At 55.6% G+C, this 16616-nt stretch overlaps 8 protein-coding genes across 8 annotated transcripts; 4 read left to right on the top strand and 4 right to left on the bottom strand.

Moving 5' to 3' along the window:
- Nucleotides 1-234: 234 nt before the first annotated feature.
- On the bottom strand, nucleotides 235-2357 carry B0H18DRAFT_1083401 (glycoside hydrolase; the record flags this gene model as incomplete). The annotated part of the gene is made up of 10 exons (XM_048031657.1): nucleotides 235-370; nucleotides 430-460; nucleotides 505-673; nucleotides 725-1018; nucleotides 1133-1185; nucleotides 1248-1346; nucleotides 1398-1657; nucleotides 1712-1887; nucleotides 1977-2097; nucleotides 2146-2357. The coding sequence occupies 10 exons, from the start codon at nucleotides 2355-2357 to the stop codon at nucleotides 235-237; spliced, it is 1551 nt and encodes a 516-aa protein (XP_047896927.1).
- Nucleotides 2358-5359: 3002 nt separating this feature from the next.
- B0H18DRAFT_1116121 (uncharacterized protein) lies at nucleotides 5360-5780 on the top strand (the record flags this gene model as incomplete). The annotated part of the gene is made up of 2 exons (XM_048033371.1): nucleotides 5360-5402; nucleotides 5467-5780. The coding sequence occupies 2 exons, from the start codon at nucleotides 5360-5362 to the stop codon at nucleotides 5778-5780; spliced, it is 357 nt and encodes a 118-aa protein (XP_047896926.1).
- A 1826-nt stretch (nucleotides 5781-7606) lies between these two features.
- On the bottom strand, nucleotides 7607-8524 carry B0H18DRAFT_68480 (OPT oligopeptide transporter protein-domain-containing protein). The gene is made up of 6 exons (XM_048039166.1): nucleotides 8378-8524; nucleotides 8171-8322; nucleotides 8036-8119; nucleotides 7964-7983; nucleotides 7796-7910; nucleotides 7607-7737 (listed from the first exon to the last, which is right to left on the bottom strand). The coding sequence occupies exons 2-6, from the start codon at nucleotides 8229-8231 to the stop codon at nucleotides 7682-7684; spliced, it is 336 nt and encodes a 111-aa protein (XP_047896925.1). The 5' UTR covers nucleotides 8232-8322; nucleotides 8378-8524; the 3' UTR covers nucleotides 7607-7681.
- Nucleotides 8525-9556: 1032 nt separating this feature from the next.
- On the bottom strand, nucleotides 9557-10717 carry B0H18DRAFT_871768 (uncharacterized protein; the record flags this gene model as incomplete). Its single annotated transcript, XM_048040179.1, has 4 exons — nucleotides 9557-9808; nucleotides 9868-10218; nucleotides 10282-10560; nucleotides 10625-10717. The coding sequence occupies 4 exons, from the start codon at nucleotides 10715-10717 to the stop codon at nucleotides 9557-9559; spliced, it is 975 nt and encodes a 324-aa protein (XP_047896924.1).
- Nucleotides 10718-13416: 2699 nt separating this feature from the next.
- Nucleotides 13417-14061, top strand: B0H18DRAFT_68452 (uncharacterized protein). Its single transcript, XM_048039161.1, has 2 exons — nucleotides 13417-13684; nucleotides 13736-14061. The coding sequence occupies exons 1-2, from the start codon at nucleotides 13468-13470 to the stop codon at nucleotides 13876-13878; spliced, it is 360 nt and encodes a 119-aa protein (XP_047896923.1). The 5' UTR covers nucleotides 13417-13467; the 3' UTR covers nucleotides 13879-14061.
- Nucleotide 14062: 1 nt separating this feature from the next.
- B0H18DRAFT_68453 (uncharacterized protein) lies at nucleotides 14063-14522 on the top strand. Its single transcript, XM_048039162.1, has one exon. The coding sequence runs from the start codon at nucleotides 14136-14138 to the stop codon at nucleotides 14445-14447; it is 312 nt and encodes a 103-aa protein (XP_047896922.1). The 5' UTR covers nucleotides 14063-14135; the 3' UTR covers nucleotides 14448-14522.
- Nucleotides 14523-14788: 266 nt separating this feature from the next.
- On the top strand, nucleotides 14789-15843 carry B0H18DRAFT_988312 (uncharacterized protein). Its single transcript, XM_048044900.1, has 4 exons — nucleotides 14789-14958; nucleotides 15018-15426; nucleotides 15486-15718; nucleotides 15739-15843. The coding sequence occupies exons 2-4, from the start codon at nucleotides 15264-15266 to the stop codon at nucleotides 15790-15792; spliced, it is 450 nt and encodes a 149-aa protein (XP_047896921.1). The 5' UTR covers nucleotides 14789-14958; nucleotides 15018-15263; the 3' UTR covers nucleotides 15793-15843.
- Nucleotides 15844-16184: 341 nt separating this feature from the next.
- On the bottom strand, nucleotides 16185-16587 carry B0H18DRAFT_988309 (uncharacterized protein; the record flags this gene model as incomplete). Its single annotated transcript, XM_048044899.1, has 3 exons — nucleotides 16410-16587; nucleotides 16299-16356; nucleotides 16185-16276 (listed from the first exon to the last, which is right to left on the bottom strand). Coding segments are annotated over exons 1-3 (214 nt in total), but the record flags the coding sequence as incomplete, so codon positions are not given.
- Nucleotides 16588-16616: the final 29 nt, after the last annotated feature.

Here is a 16616-nt window from a genome sequence, read left to right as displayed (position 1 = left end):
TGTAAGTACAGAGGTATTTGCGAGTCCTAGTCACCAAGACGACATAACTCATGACATCGAGGTGTGAGATTGGCCTGTCTGACTTTGTATACACTCTCGAAACTTTGGGAGCATACAGGGTCCAGAACGCAAGTCGGCAGTCAGTGTCAAGGACATGTATCGTCGACGCAAAGTGTACCTGGCTATTGGTATGCAAGCACCATTCTTCCATTGCACAATAACGATACATAGGTATTAGTTGAGTCCGTATGCCTTCTTCTCCCAATCTGTCCATTGGAAAACAGGCAGAGGGTGTGCCTCCGTATTGAAGACCCACTGGTCCAGTGGTATAAGCTCCTCGTCCGTGAACAGCAGGTATAGGTACTTCAATCTGAGAGTAAATATTCGTCAGCTCCTAAAGCACGTTCCATAGCGAACAGGTAGACGCACGTCTCTGCCAAGAAAAACTGCGCCGATACCGCTCTCGTCAATTATGTAGACAGCAGCGGAAACCAGTTCACGCACCTGGGCATCTCATCCTTCTGGGGCGCGGGGACTTCTCGACACTCTGCAGACTTGCGTACCCGCTCTTCGTCTTCGTCTCCCGCTCGATCGCCTGGAACACCGCCCAGCCGCGCTCCCGCCACACCTCGTCGCCCGTCGTCCTCCAGAGCAGATAAAAGCTCTCCACCGTCTAGAGCCAACCCGTCAGCTCTCCACACACGTACACAAGAGCTGGACGCACCTCTGGCCGCAAAAAGTACCCCGCCTTCTGCGCACGATAATCACGCTTCCCCGCTGGCATCCGCGGGCCCTCCTTCAAACCCGGCGGCACGCCCCCCGGCCGACCCGCCTCCTCCCACTTGTCCACCTGGTACAACCACAGCCCGCCATACGGGTCCTCCTCGCTCTTCGGCAGGTGGTCCATGCGCATCTCATCGGGGCCCAGCCCGGCGTCCTGGTCTGCGTACGTCATCCAGCATGTATACGCGAGCCCCTGCGCTGCCCATGCGTGGATGTCGCGCACGCGCGGCGTGAGCTCGGCCCGAGCGTGTGCGCGCCGAGGGCGAGCAGGCCGGGAGGAAGCAGGAGAGATGCTCGAAGGTGTGCGACGGGTTTGAGTTGGTCACGTCAGTGACGTAGAGCAGTCGACGATTGGGCGTGAGGAAAGCAGGTTCTCGATGATGCTGGTGGAGGCGCGAACATCTGAAGTCGTGGATGTGAGTATGTGGGTGGGACCCATGGTGGAACAGAGATGGACCACTGACAGAGGTCGCGCGCTTTGGGCTCAGACTTCGAAGTGAGCAACCATTGCTTCAGCAAGTATTCATGCGCGCTGTCTGCGAATGCGCCGACGGAGAACTGGGCTGCAAAAGTAAGCAAAACGCAAGTCAGAGCGTCATGATGTCAATCCTCACTGTTTGTAGGAATGCCATTGATAAGGTCCCATTTCGTCGGGAACATCCCATCCGTCACATTTGCACTGTTCATCAGGTCCATGATGTGCTCGACCTGCTCTCGTTGAGTGATGACATAGTGGCAATAAAGCATGCGAGCATACGCGCTGGAAGTATTCTGCCTGCCAGTGAGATGTGCGAGGTACTTGTACTCAAGCTGGCAACTGAGCGCCTCTGCCCAGAGCACGGTGCCCCGTGTCCATCCCTGTCTCGTTTCGCCACTACGACGCATCTTAGCTGTTGACGATTCTACAGAATGAGGACCATCGACCTACGTCTTAGTGTTCACGGCGTACATTGGAAGGCCTGAATCCGTCTTCATCGCGGGCAGTAGCATCGAGCCAAGTTCGTCTGCGCGCCCAAGGAGTACGGGCTCGCCGGAGAGAGCATATGCGGAGAGCATTCCGCCGAGGTAACGGATCACCGTTTCGAAAAAGGGAGCAAACGAACCCTGGGATCCAGTCAGTCAGAGGCTACTGAGTGATTGCGTAGAGCGCAAAGTGTAGGTATGATATATTGGTGCATGACTGGGAAACGCACCTCTTCTAGATTGAAATCCAGCTCTGCTATCTTCGTCACTGCATCATAGAACTCGTCGTGGAGGCCCATAATCCACATGGTATCCAGCCCGTCTACGAGCGTGAGCTTCCAACCATTGAAGCTACTTGCGCGTGAGGACGAAGTCAGAAAGTATTGTCTGACGACTCACTTGTTCACAGCGCCCTCCGAGAGAGGTTTGAGCTCGTCGTTTTGCCCCGCATACTCCTGATAGCCTGCGTAAGCGTGCAAGAATGCATGCCTGACTGCATCGGCGCGTGCGCCCCACTTGCGAGAGGAACCATGTGGCGGGAAGTGTCCGTGCTGCCGTAGTGGCGCATGAGGCGGTGGTGGGAGCGGCGGGAGACGGTCAAGACGGGCCATGCAAAGTATAGGAACCCCATAGAAATACCGCTCCGAGGGTATAGGGAACTAGACGAGACATAGGTCTGTACATGGCAGCGTGCGGCTTCGTGCACTGCCAGTGGTGCAATGGCCTGAGCAGCAGAGCACGAAAGCGAAAGGAACGCGTAGGTTGCGCCGGGCAACGATGGGGTCCGTGCACAGAACCAGAGTCAGACGAAAGAGATTGAAACACGAGTGAGTAGACTGGTCGACAGCATCGACCTAAGGCTAGCGGTCGCCGGTCGGAGGAGATGGCGGCACGGTGGCGGCAAGACGCTGCTTCCAGTTAACCTCCAACAAGGCAAGTGCGGTTCTGGCAGGCGCCCGCCGTGAACCGGCGCACTCAAGCGACAATATTATTGTCCCATAGTACAGAAGACTCGATGTGAGATACAGCTGCATACCGGGGCTGGGACCAGGTGCCAGGTTGGTACTACACTACGCAATCTATAGTGCAGTATCGTCGTAGATCACCGCTTCATCACAACATGAGGGGTTGAAGGACTCGGACAAGCCGCCTACTTGTCGATGTGACCGTACTGCCGGATCGCATTACACAGCTTGACAAGAACCCAGGCGAAAACATGATAACAGGGTCATCCCCAACGTCTCGCCTCACATTCCACCCAGACGGGGATCTACGACGGGGGCGAGAGACAGCGATCCGCCGACAAACTGAAATCGTTCCCCCACCACTCCGGGAAGAGCACTGTACGGCCCGCCGCGCCGAAGATGGCAAAGTTGAGGATGAATACGATGACTTGGGTTCCACCGTCGAGCGCCGCGGCGACGATGTAGTTATACTTCGTGAACCAGCGCGGGTAGCGCGTGCGCACCCACCACTGGGAGAAGATGCCGAGCGCCATTGCCGTGTTCACCTGCGTGTTGACACCGACGGAGAGGTAGCACGAGTACTGCAGGATAATCGACGTGTTCAGGTTCTGGAAACCAGCCTTCGGCCAGATACGATACTGCGAAGAAGACGTCAGTCAGAGTGGCAGCGATCTGAGCACAGGTACGCACGCAGATGTAGAACGGCAGGGGTAGGAACAGCCCGATGGCGAGCGCGATCGGGACCATCTTGTACGTCGAGTGCGCACCAAACATCTGTGGGCCAAGTGCCCCCCACGCGATCGCGTTCGAGTTGTAGCTCTGCGCATTCTGGCCGGACCATAGGCGCGTGCCGGCGATCGACAGGAGCGCGTCGCGTTGCGAGTCAATGACGGACAGCATCGTCACGTAGTTGAGGACCGCGCCAACCACAGTGCCTGCCATCTGCATGCAGAACGTGACGCGCGGTGCAAGCTTGCAGTACTGGCCCAGCTTGAGGTCCTGCAGGAACGCGATACCCTGCTGTAGAGGGTGCGCGCCGTACATCGCGCCGTACATGTTTGCGACGGGGCGTCCGGGAACCATGTACGCTAGTGAACCCGTTCGTGAGCGGGAGCAATAAGAGGTACACGAGAGACGAAAGCGCACCTGTGATCATCTGGAAGAAGCCGTTCCCCGAGTTGGAAAACTCGGTGAATCCGATGGTGGCGGCAAGGGTGGAGTACAGAGCACAGAAGACGAAGCCGATGAGGAGGAGGACCGTCAGCGCCCACCACGGCAGACCCGACTCGCCAGTGTAGTTGGTCGCCTGCGCGATAGCATACGCGGCGAGAAGGATGGCGAGGTACCACCAGCGCGGAATCTGCTTGTACGCCTTCATCTTCTCCCAGTGCGCGTCGTGCACCTGGTGCTCCTCCTTGCTCCACGGGTTCAGCGAGAGGAAGAACGGCTTGAGCTCGTCCCGGTGGTAGAGCGCGATGTGCGTCACGATCGCACCGAGCGCGAGGTTCGACGTGATCAGGTAGAGCGCATTCGTCGCGGAGAAGTATGCGGGCCCGAGCTCCTCGTACTTGGTCGCGTTGAACCTGCCGTCGCTCAGCAGCGCGGTCTGGTTGTACACGGACCCGTCCTCAGAGAAGATGTCCTGGCTCATCCACGGGAAGCTCTTCGCCTTCCAGATGTTACCGTAGTACACGGCGGACATGAGGATGTACGTCAGGCAGATACCGATGTCCTGGTTGATCTGCAACCAGAGCGGCGCCCAGAGGCAGCTGGACCCGATAAGGTTCCAGTCGAAACAGACCGCGAGCAGCCCCAAACCCTCGTTGTTGGACGCGCCACCGAAAATGTTCCGCATGACGGCCGAATGGTTGTCCGCCAAACAGAAGATCGAGAAGCCGGTGAGGAGGGGGAAGATCCCTGAGATGCATCAGTATAGGGAGACGCATAATGAAGATAGGCGGCGTAGACGCACATGCAGGGATGATCTCCCAGCAGAACATGACGGCGAAGATGGTCCAGAAAAGACGAACGCGCTTCGAGGTCATCTGTCTGTCGTAGTGGAGGGCCTGGACATCAGCAAATGTGCACGTTGCTTATTCTGGGCTTAAACACCTTAATAAGTCGATCAAGGGCATTCAGTGAATAAGTGATCGTGCTTAATTAACGAGGTACCATTTCTTATTAAGGGGCGTGCTACTTGAACCGTCTTAATCAAGCTCGACTAAGTTGTGTGCTAAGCTGACATTAAGACTTGTAATCGTGGATCAAGTGGCCTTCAAGAACATCGATCTATTCATTCAAATCGTTCCATGGGACACAAATATATTCCGGAAATATGCCAATTCATTCTACAGTGTACGTATGGAATTACAATATACTACTGTATTCGCTGGCGTACACGAGCTGGGCATGGGCACCATACACAGAGCCGATCCGCGAGCAAGTAGGTAGGTCCATGGGCAATCACGTGGGCAGTCGCGTGCGCGAGTGGGCGGCTGGCTGGCCGAACGGGTGCACGGGAGCGCGGGCGAGAGGCGGTGCATGCTAAAGGGGTTGTGGGCGAGAGTGAGTGCAAGTATGTGGACAGGCAAACGGGCGGGTAGGCAGGCGGAAAGCGGGCAGGCGGGTAAGAGGGCGATGACGAGAGCATGAGGGAGAGCGGGCGAGAAGGCGACGGCAGTGGGCCATTGAGTGCGTGGGCGAGCGAGCTAAGCAAACGAGAAAGCAAGGGTGAGTTGCGGCGCGGGCGACATAGCAAGGAGGGCGAGGGCGAGTGGAGGGCAAGCGAGTGAGCTGTCGACCCTGCAGGACGCCGAGAAAGTGGACAAGCGGACGGACAAAGAGAAGCAGGCGAGCGCGGATGTCGACGTCTCCCCCGTCGACGCTGCGAACCCGGATGCGGTGGGCGTCGTGACGAGCAGCGTGGACGTCGCGGTGAACCAGCCGGTGACGATGGCGGTCGTGAAGGAGACGACGCTCAGCCCGCTGACGTGGCTCCCGAGCCTCGCGTACTTGACGACGTTCGGGTTCGAGCTCGCGGTGGACGCGAACCTCTCGAACGTGCTCTAGCAATTGAGCGAAGGTGGGCAGGCAAGGCAGGCGGGCGGGTGCGAGCTAGTGAGAGAGCGAGCTGACGAGAAGGCGAGGGCAGAGAGCTATCGAGAAGGCGAGCGCGGCGAGCTAGTGAGAAGGCGAGCGTGAGCGCGCGAATAGGCAAGAATGGGCAGATGTACAAGAGGGCGAACGGGTAGGCAAGCACAGGCTCCTCCGAGTCAGGCGTTGTGCGTGCGCGCTGTATCATCTAGTGTTCGGTGTTCTCTAGTGACAGGCTCGGCAGGAGACTTGAAGCTTGAAGCTTGAAGCTTTGAAGGGCCATACTCACCTTTGCATCCGTGCAATGACTCGAGCCTGCGGCGCCGCTGCACGCCATGCCGCTCCGTATCTGTGCATTTCACCCTTCTTGCAAGGAGAAATCATGACGTGGTATGCATATGCCGTGCACCAGAATGTTGGACGTTGCGATTGGACTTGCGCGTTGGACGGTCAAACGTTGGGTTGGAGAACGTTGAGCGCTTGAGCATTGCGGGCGACGTGTCATGTCGGAGTCCGATTGGATTTCCGTTTAGGGCAAGCAGCTGTGGCACTTGGGACGGAAACAACTGCGCCATTTTTTAAATTTCATCATCAAGCGTCGTTCAGCTTTGTCCATGAACTGCTCGGAAACATAACTACGAGGCCACCAAGTACTAGACCTCGCTCCTGCCCAGACTCTTGGCGCTCTCACCCGTTACGCCGCACACCCACTCGCGACTTCTCACCTCTTCTCACATCTCGCGGCTGTGGCGACCCGCACTCTGGCCGCGCCGACTCGCACGACGGGGAACAAAGGAGAGGACTGACAAGTAAGGGTGTAGCGAGCACAGAGAGCGAGCAGAAGGCTGGAGATTTGCAGGTATGTATTGAAATGCTCATCTCGTCTCCGAGTCTGCTTCCAGACCCCAGATTCCAGTACCCGAGCTGCCAGCGACGTAACGAATGAGAAAAATGCTGTGCACGCTGCTGGCAGTGAACATGGGGCATCCATTCTACGGCCAAGACGATACGTGCGATACAGCCGTGTAGCTGCGCGTACGACACTCATCTACAGCCGCATGTCACGCAGCGGATACGCTAAGCTGGTTTCCAGGTGAGCATGTTGCCGACGAGTGTCCCTGGTGCGTCTAACATCGTCACAACTTGCGGATGATGAGACCGCGATGCGGTCTACGGGGCACAAGGCAGCACAACGAGCCGAGTCATTGTGCTCGTCATGCGCTCTTCGAACAGTTATAGCGGGGCATCGCGCCTAGGTCGCGGCACACCTTTTCTACCTGCGACTGCTACCCTGCGTGACGAAATATACAGCGCGCGCCATGAACTGAATTAGATCAGTACCTGCTTGCTCGCCGTTCGCTCACACTCGCCCGCCCACCTGCTCGCTCATTCACGCAAGATCGCCCGTGTACTTGTCCCATACGTTCGCGAATCGCACGTTCAGTGGCTCGCCCATCAACTCGCTCGCTCTCCTCGGGTGAAGATGACTCTACAACAATCAGTACTGGCAGAGAATGCGTGCGCGCTCACAAGATGGGCTTCTCATATTATATGACGTCGACGAGAGACAATGGTAGCATACTACATAGCATAGGGAGTGGCCAGATGTAATGTACCCTCCTTGATGATTCTATATACTATCCGCGGAACTTCGGTGGTCTGTCTCAGCTGCGTCAATAATCATTATCACGGTATGCAGACTTCAAGGATTGCATTTGCCAGAATGTACTTACATACTTAATTGTACGTTGTTCCTTACTCGTGCTTGATATCTGCTTATGTCTATCCTCACTGTTTCGCGCTTGTTTGATCAAGTACGCAAGGAGAGTAAGTGATTATCAAGCAAGAATCTAAGACATGAAGACTCGTAAGGTCCGTCAAGACGTGCTAAGTAACGTGCACATTTGCTGATGGAAGAGGTTGGAAGTGTAGACTGTACCACAGACTGAGTCAGAAAACATGCGGGACATGGTCGTTTGATTTGGACATACTGGTGGCTGGCCAGAAGCATTTTGTCGGACGAACGAGAGCCTCGGCGAGCAGACCTGCATACCCATACCCAATCAATTGTGAGCCAATCAATGTGAAAATGGCGATCCCGGGGTTCTGTGCACGAGTAAGTGTCTAGTGGTCTGCTTGATGCCTTACGTGGGACAAACCATATCATTATTGTAGAACACTAGAGAGGTGGAATGAGTATTAGGCTCTCGATGTCATGTTACGTGACTTACAGTTCTGCACAGAGATGACTTGAATCGCAACAGCAGAGTGAGAGGCTGTGGAAGCCATGATAATGATAGCCGTGTGTTCCTTGACTACAGAGTGCACGTCAGATCCCCGCGTGACGGTAGGGTCAACGCACGTACTGTTGAATGGACTAGGGTTCAGCCAGCGCAACCAGCCCTTAGCGGGCATGACCATATGCATTCCATTACCGAACCAGTACGACAGGATGAGCAGGAGCAGCGTCGAGACGCTGAGTGTCTGAGGCTTGAAATAGTATATCTGCGCCAATACGCTGCAATGGCGTTGACTTCAAGCTCACACAAACCCGACGAACATAGGCTACGCACGCTCCGAATGCCGAAAAGCCAAGGCCCAGGAAGACAGTGCGGAATGTGACCGCCTGGAGCTCAGGATCATCCCTCGCCGACAAGACCTAGCGAAGAGTGGGAATGAGCAATCATGTCCGTATGAGAGGAAGGAAGTTATACCCTGCCTTGACGGCGACTTCGTATGCTTCTTCGACACGGTACTCAGCCTCGGTGGCCTCGTCGTTGGCGATGCGGTCCTCCAACGCCTCGACCTTCTTGGTGAGCTCGGCATCGTCGACGACGACGTCGGCCTTGAGCTGTCTCTCGACGGAAGAGCTGTCGGAAAGATGCTTTTCGTCGTCGTCGTACGCAGGTAGGTGGGACACCGGCTCGACCATGGCCGAAGTGTTGTTGGCGGACTTTGCCTGGTACGCGGATGTTCGACTCGGAGAGATAAGAGACTACTCCGAGAGCGAGGCTCAGGCAGACCGCCTGGTACTTATGCAGCCTAAGGGTTATGGGCGATCTGGGTCATGAGTAGAGATATGGCGGATTGCGGCGCATGGTCACGGTGTTCACCATGGGAGATAACGAGCTGCGACGTCCCGCGGAGGCCGCCTCTTGGCGTATGCCAGTCTAAGTGCATCAGGCAGGAGGGCTCAGCGATTCGAAGCCAAGCAACATTCGACAAGCTCACCTGCGATTGTAAACTGCTATTGCACAATGGCAATTCTGAGGAGCGCGTGCCACTTCCACCTGGGCCCGGTACTCGAGTGCACGACATTGGTATGGCTCGTATGTAGCACACAAAGCGCTTGTGTGAATACTATGCAGTAGATGGGTGGTACGCAAACATGACAGCTGTCGGAAGTTCAACGTTCAGGAACGTTCAGGATCGCCTGTGGCTTGGTACGGAATTTGCTGATCGATCGAGATGTAAAGCTCGACTCCCATCACCGTCACCGTGCGGTTCGTGAGTATGTACCTCCTTGGCAATGATTGCTGCTATGGCCGCCGGTGCTCATCACCGCCGGCGACCCCGCTTCGTGATATCCTTCGCCCGCCATGTAAGTGCAACGCTGTATTGATCAACCACATTGGATTTCAGCAAAGACAATCAGTACGAAGATGCTTTATCCCTTGCCCTCTGACCGTCCTTTCATCATTGCTCCCGCGTCCTATACCACAACCCATTACTGACCAAAGACGACAGCCCAGTCAATGCGCCGCGCCGTTCCCATAATATGCCTTCACAAAGTCTGCGAAGCGCTTTGGCGCGATGTCGGGATAGAGCTCCCGCGCGTCGAGCGCGCCGAGCTTCTTCGCGTTCGCAAGGGAGTCCTCGCCGAGGAAGTGGATGCTGATCATGTACTCCGAAAAGGAGGTGACCGCATGTGCGCCCGAGTCGCCCGAGGCCGCGTACACTGCCTTATACTCAGCGGCGCGCTGAGTCAACGCGTCCTTGTCGATCTGCGCCGAAGACAGAGTCAGAAATATGGTGATGAGAAACATAGGAGGAGATCGCTTACTGCGACACGCCTGGCACGGATAGTCGGGCCTTCCCCGCTGGCAGCCTCTGCGATCTCCCTCGACTCCTTGAGGCTCAGCTCGTCTTCCCAGATGATGATGTACTGGTTGGCCGTGCGCGAGTCGCTGAGGATCCGGGCGACATACGGGCCGATGCGGTCAATGTCTGTGAGGAGCATCGGTTTGTCGTCGTCCGCATAGTACTCGTCGATAAGCGGGCCGAGCATCGAGGGAGTCGTGGACGAGGCAGGCACCGCGAGCTGCATCCACCACCCGATATCGATGAAGGTGTAGGTCGAGGCGCCATTAGAGGCCGCGCTGAGCTCCTGGAGGTACTCCCTGATATCGAGTTTCTGAAGGTACATGATCGTCCATCAATCGCGCCGTCATCCTGTAGAGATAAGTGGAGGACGCACCAGGTCATGCAAATCTCTGACGCCCCTTGCACCGGGCGTTCCAAAGTCACACGGAATAAGCCTCTTGACACCCGCATCAGCCGCAGCCTTGAATATCGGCTTCTGTTGTATGATCGCCTCTGCGGAGACGGTGCTCAGGAGCACGTCGACGCCCTTGAGATGTTCAGAGAGCTTCGCGGGCGGGTCCGCGGCAAAATCGCCGATACGGATCTCAACACCTTGCGATCGAAGTGCCTCGACTTCCGGTTTGGACGCCGAGCGCGTCAGTGCAGCGACGTTCTGAGGAAAAGGGGCGGAGCGGAGTTACCGAGGACGCCTTCGAAGGAATGGATGAAGGACGTACATATTGACCGGTCTTCAGGAGAGCATCGATGACCGTTCGGCCGGTGCGTCCAGTGGCTCCCAGGACGAGAACGAGAGTTTTCGTGTCGGACATGGTTGTGTGAGTATGCTATGAGATGGCCCAGTTTGCGAGTGAACGGATCCTTGCTTTTATTTGAACACGAAGTTCGATGACTACAGAGTGTAAGTTCTGTTTACCGACGATCCCGGAGTCGGAGGAGCAGTTACTCAGCTTGTGCAGTGGGCGGGATCGGGCGGCGGATGAATCATCCCAAACAACCGCATTGGGACAGATCGTCACGGTCACGGAAACTAAGATCGACCAGTACATACTAGCCTCGACTACCGCCACCACTGCAGAGCCTTGTAGAGCTCACCTGTCTGGTTCCGGGGCTATTGATGTCGCCATTTATAGGCGGTCAACTACAATTGCGTCGAAACGCCGTAATCAAACTGCTGACGAGGGCGATAATGGAGTGCGCAGCTACGGAATAGCCTCTTTATGTCGCACAACGAGACTGACACTGAGTGAGTACTTAAGTACTTACTACGCAACCGTGCTGATCCTGCTCTTCTCATCCATAATGCACCAAGCACCCGGGTCTGCAACCCCTCGCCGCCCGTCCACGCTGAGGCCGCGTCGTGCGAAGATGAGAGGAACCTGGCAGAAACTCGACTCGATTCGACCGGGCTCAAGCTATAACAGATGCGCGCAAACTTGAAAAAATAGATGGGCGACGAGGAGGGCACATCGAAGTCGTGGGCGAAGTAAGTACGCCGATCGGGAAGGCGCGTTGCCGTAAGTAGACTGAGCTCGGCCATCCGTCTCGCTGGCATCCTTCTTGCGTCTGCCATCATGCATGCTCTGTTTTAACTCCGTTCCGCGACTTCGCTCGCCTGTATAATGTCAAAAACGCGAGGAATTTCGCTATATATATGCTGGCGCGACAGTTACACAAGGTGATGGGCCAAGCAGGGTCGTGTGCCAGGGGACGGGCAAGAGGATATCCGGTAGTCTCGACGGCCATGGGGGCTGAGTGTTATGGGTATGCCGGTGGGTTGATGTTTACATAGCTCGCTTGACGTGAATTAGGCTAAGGCTGCTCCCAGCTACCAAATTCAAGTTCGTCCGAGTTACGACCACGATGCGTCTAACGCAGGACGATACCCGCGAGTGCGGTATCTCAGATAGAACTCGCCTCTAAGGGTAGGGCGGTGGTACGTAGTATGGAAGCAGCTTCGTGTCTGTTGCGTTCGTCTGAACGGAGGTTCGCATACTCGCTGTCTGAGGCGAGGAGCTCGCATGTTGTCGCGAGTCATCGCTTAACACAGGGAGAAGTGAGTAGCTGCTTTTCCAGACAATCGAAGGATGCATGGGTATTAATGTGGATCAAAGTAGAGCTTGCGCGCTGCGCGCCCCACCACCGACAAAGCAGCGCGTGATAACGCGGCGGAGCTGTCCATCCTGTCGATGATTCCCTCGTAAATCTCAGAAAGCGGGATGTAGTCGGATACTACCTGCGACAGGGAGTAGCTCTAGTCTAGGGCATGATCTGCGTTTGACTGTCCGAGTCATCAGCCTAGCGCGTTAATGAAAGGCGGACGGCGACACTGGACTCGGAAATTGCGATGGGTTGTTAGGGGCAAATGCAAGAAGCGCGCGTGCGACTCCGAGTTTTGATTGCGTATCTCTCCTCCGCCCATGCGTTGTATTGCCATGTCTGTGGCATGTCCTCGAGCCGTCATGAAGGTCTGCCACATCCCTGTTCTACCCGTTGCATCTTTCACCCAATTGCATGTACTGTTAGGAGGTTAGAGGCAGTCGTCTAGACGTGCCTTGTTTCAAGCGCCTCTCGGCGATCTCGCTGTTTCAGCAAGGGAATATAACGCTCCATAGCAAACCTATCCGTGGGATGTCTGGCTGCGCTCGCCGGCAAGGGCTTGGCAAGGACGGATGAAGCGCAGCTTCGCCTCTTCATCTAAAATAACGCAGACCAGCACGGTGACTGCCGTACAAGTTTCGTTCAGTGAGTGCCCAACTTCACAATTTCTACTACATTAACATAACGAACTCCCCGTTCAGCGTCGTCCCCGACGTCACCATTCTTACCAGATCGGACACCGACGGCCACGTCTCGGGGATGTTCTGGTGGCCCATCCAACCTTGATGCGATGTCGCGAGCCTCGGAGTCCGAGACAAGACGCGCGAGAGGTGACCTTTCCCTCATTGATGCAGACAGCCTATCCTCTTTTGTGCGCTCCGCACTCACAGTGGAACGGAGAACACTGTGTTGCTTGGTCCTGAACTTGGAATCATGCATGCCTGCTGTCACTCGGCGCCGCACAGGACGCTCGGCGCATATGCGTATGCATTATTACTGCACTCCGAGTCGGCTAGGTGAAGCACATACGGAAGCCGGTTTCAATAAAGAGACCGTCCTAGTCTGCGGGCTTAGCTCTACACCGACAGTCGGACTTCATGGGAAGGGAGGTGAGTGCCACCGGTGGATCACAGCATATAAAGCATGTCTGTCTGGGTCAATGCGAGCATCCACTACCATTCGAACAGCCCGAACGAGAGATGGCCATTACAACTTCCTATCCCTTCCCGATACCATGAAGTCTTGGCTTGGCCTCGCAGCATCAACCCATATGCTGATGAGGTCATAGCTGCGTCCGCAGAGTGGTTCCGCTCCTTCCAAGCGTTCAATGAGAATCTCAACGAGCCTTTGACAAGTGTAACGTTGGTGAGCGCTCGAGGTGTACGAAGGAACAGAACTTATTACGGGTTCTGTAGCACTTGCGGCTGCCCTGGTCTACCCGTTTTCCAACAAAGTATCGGCTATGCATGTCGCATTGAGTCACAGACTGAGTGTTGCCATGTCGCCAGAGATTCTGAGAACCGGTTGCGACCTGTTCAATCTGTTCTTCGTATTCGACCATTATACCGACGTGGAGAACGCGGAAGGATGTCGCAAGATGGTCGATGCGGTCGTACATGCGCTGCATATCCACACGACCGCGCCCCGACGGCGAAGTATCCTAGGAGAGATCACACCCGGTAAGTCCGATGAATCCTTTCTGTTAGTCAAGCTCACTGTTGTTTGCACAGATTCTGGGCGCACGCGATCGACAGCGGAGCAGTCGGGCGCATCGCTCAGCGCGTTTCGTGGATTATTCACGACTACGTCGAATCGTCGTCACGAGGCGGCTGACCGCGATCAGACCTGTACCGGTCCATCGATAGTTACTTGATATCCGCCGGGAGACGGTCGGTTTCCGTCCTTGTAGCCTCATGTTGCAAGAGCTGCCCGACGAGGTTGTCTACCATCCTGCGATGGCAGAAATGAGCTTGTGCGTCACGGATATGCTGATCATAGATAATGTAAGTGCCGTATATTCCTGCAGTTTACAGGACTTAACGTTCATGTCCATTCCGGCATCCAGGACATAATATCGTTTAACACGGAGCAGAGTGCTGGCGACGCCCGGCACAACCTCGTCACGGCCACATGCTCGAACACAAGCTCGGCATTGAAGAGGCTATCGCAATGCTTTTCAGGCAGCACGTCGCTCTTCAAGAGAGGTTCTTGAAGGCCTACCATGCCTTCGAGCCGCGCTGGGGCCCCGCTACGAACGAGCAGCTCCGGGAGGCACTGCGCGATCTCGCGAACTTCCCGCGTGGCATATATTGCTGGCACTTCGAGGGAGGCAGGTATTTTGGAACGAAGGCGCGGAGATTGAGGTCACGCGGCGCGTGCAGCTCTTACCACAGCTGCTTAATGGAGATCGGAGGCAAGAGAATGTCGTTATCCCTGTCATAGACGAGATGTGGCGCAGCACGTTGAAGCTGTGGTTTAATCACCGAGGGGGGGCTGCTTGAATGGATCACTGAGTCGTCTCGCCGCAGATGGGGCACTTGAATTGATATTGAACGCCGTAGTAGATGAGTTGGTTAATTTACACTATATAATCAAGGAATATGATCAGTCCGAAGCCACTGTCCTTCAGATAGGTTCAGCGCCGCAGTACCTACAGGTAGTAGATCTCCGCAAGCTGGTACTTGACTGCTTGGTATGTTTTGTTGACCAACTTGGGGTGATCTCAGATTTAATGCGCAAAGTACGTACGTGTGTTATATTAGCGCTCGTAGACAGTCCTAGACCGCAACAGTACACTGCCTGATGCATTTGACAGACCAGCGCCCCATCATCGGCGCCCACACCGCCCACGGGCAGCCCGGCGACCTTTGTTGGACTGAACCTTCACGTACGGCGGGATCGTGTCGGGTTGTTCCCTCGTTCCACCCGCAGTCAAGCCACACTTCAATCCTCGGTACGGATTGATTGTTTTGCCCCATTCCCGTAGACATTGAAGATCGTTTTCCATCAAAGATATCAAGTGTGCAACTGAGCCAACGAGCGCAATGCTGCACCGTCTGTCGCGTCTGCTATCGGGACCGCCAGCCTATGCTTGGATTGTCCTGGCCATAAGTGTCGCGTTCAACGCTATCACGTTGTCAAACCTCCAAGGCAGCGCGTCGAGGAACGGAAGAACTACGGTATGTGGACAGTTGGTCGTTCAATACCGCAACTGAAACACCACGGTACTGCCTTATTCTACAGGTTCTACTGGAGATCATGACTATCCGAGGGAACTTCCCGTGTCGCTGGACTGGTTGCCATGACGTTGAGAACTCGGACCATTACAAGATCACGGGCGATCTCAATACGTGGACGGAGTGGCAGACCCTCACGCACATGTTTCCTCAGGGCCACCCGAGCGTTCGTCTCGGCCCCGAAGGTAGCGTCCGACCATCTTCGCGCGGCACTGGCCAATTGATTCGCCGTTGCTCTATGTAGGACGGGAATTCAACGTGTCGATGTTCACGCAGCTGCAGTGCATCGACACCCTCCGTCAAGCTCTGATCTACGGGCCAAACGCACACAGCGGTCAATGCCTGAACTACCTCCGCCAAGCCGTCCTCTGCTCCTCCGATATCACCATCGATGCTATGGACGCCAAGGACGAAAAGGGCAACCTCATTGGGACAGACGGTGTAGGGTCAACGCACGTCTGCAGGGACTGGTCGCGTGTTTACGAGTACGTGACGAGAATCAGAAGGGCCCGCTCTGGGATTCGTCTACCCTACGATGTAGACGTTTTTGACGTTCAGTCGATTTCTCTTCGACCGTAGCTCGTCTTGTTCCGCGACCTCTGTAGTAAAGGATGCAATGTATAGAGTACTATTATCACCGCACGTCTGACCATATCATCGGTTACGCTCAGTGCTATCGGGACAGTCATTCTGAAGGAGGATGAAATCAGAACACGATACGTACTAACCAAATGATGCGTGCTCACATTCGTGATGTATGGGGTGACCGCCACTCGTGCAGGAAACCGCGAGCGTTCCATGGTCCGAGTACGTTTTGGAGGAACAGAGCGAGCTCTCGGGCGATGTCGTCGGCCTCAGTCTTGCTCCGTTTCCGCGATCGTGATTACCATCATCATAACCTTGACCCTCGTCAACTGGTCAAAGTACGGTTGGTCCATGACACCGTGCAGGCCCCGTAGGTCGAGCTGCCCAGGATGAGGCGAAGTTCGTCGAACGCGTTTCCGTATAGGTTGAAGGAGGACCAGATCGTTACGTCTTCGAGCTCCTGGCTCCGGACAGTAGCCAAGACACCACGTATCTCGTCCACTGCCAAGGGCCATTTATGGAGAGGCTGGCTTCATCAATGGCGTGCAGCATGAAGTGCAGAGTTCGCAAGGATGTGTTGGACGTAAGATTTCGGCGCTGACGGCGAGCTGGAAAGAACCCAGCCAGAATGCTGAGGGCGTCGTCATTGACGAACTCGTAATACTGAGACAACGATGCTTCTGCTGCTGCGAGGAGCCTGTCGAGGGGCCGAGACTTCTTCCGGGTTCGTTCGTCAAGTAGACCGTCAGTTCGCCGAGGGAAGTGACGCCCGAGTATGCGAGCCAGTCAA

This window comes from Fomitopsis serialis (assembly GCF_022376445.1).
Source record: "Fomitopsis serialis strain Sig1Antser10 chromosome Unknown B0H18scaffold_12, whole genome shotgun sequence".
In the NCBI taxonomy this organism is placed as follows: domain Eukaryota; kingdom Fungi; phylum Basidiomycota; class Agaricomycetes; order Polyporales; family Fomitopsidaceae; genus Fomitopsis; species Fomitopsis serialis.
The sequence above is the reverse complement of the archived record's forward strand: the minus strand, read 5'-3'. Positions and strand labels throughout refer to the sequence as shown.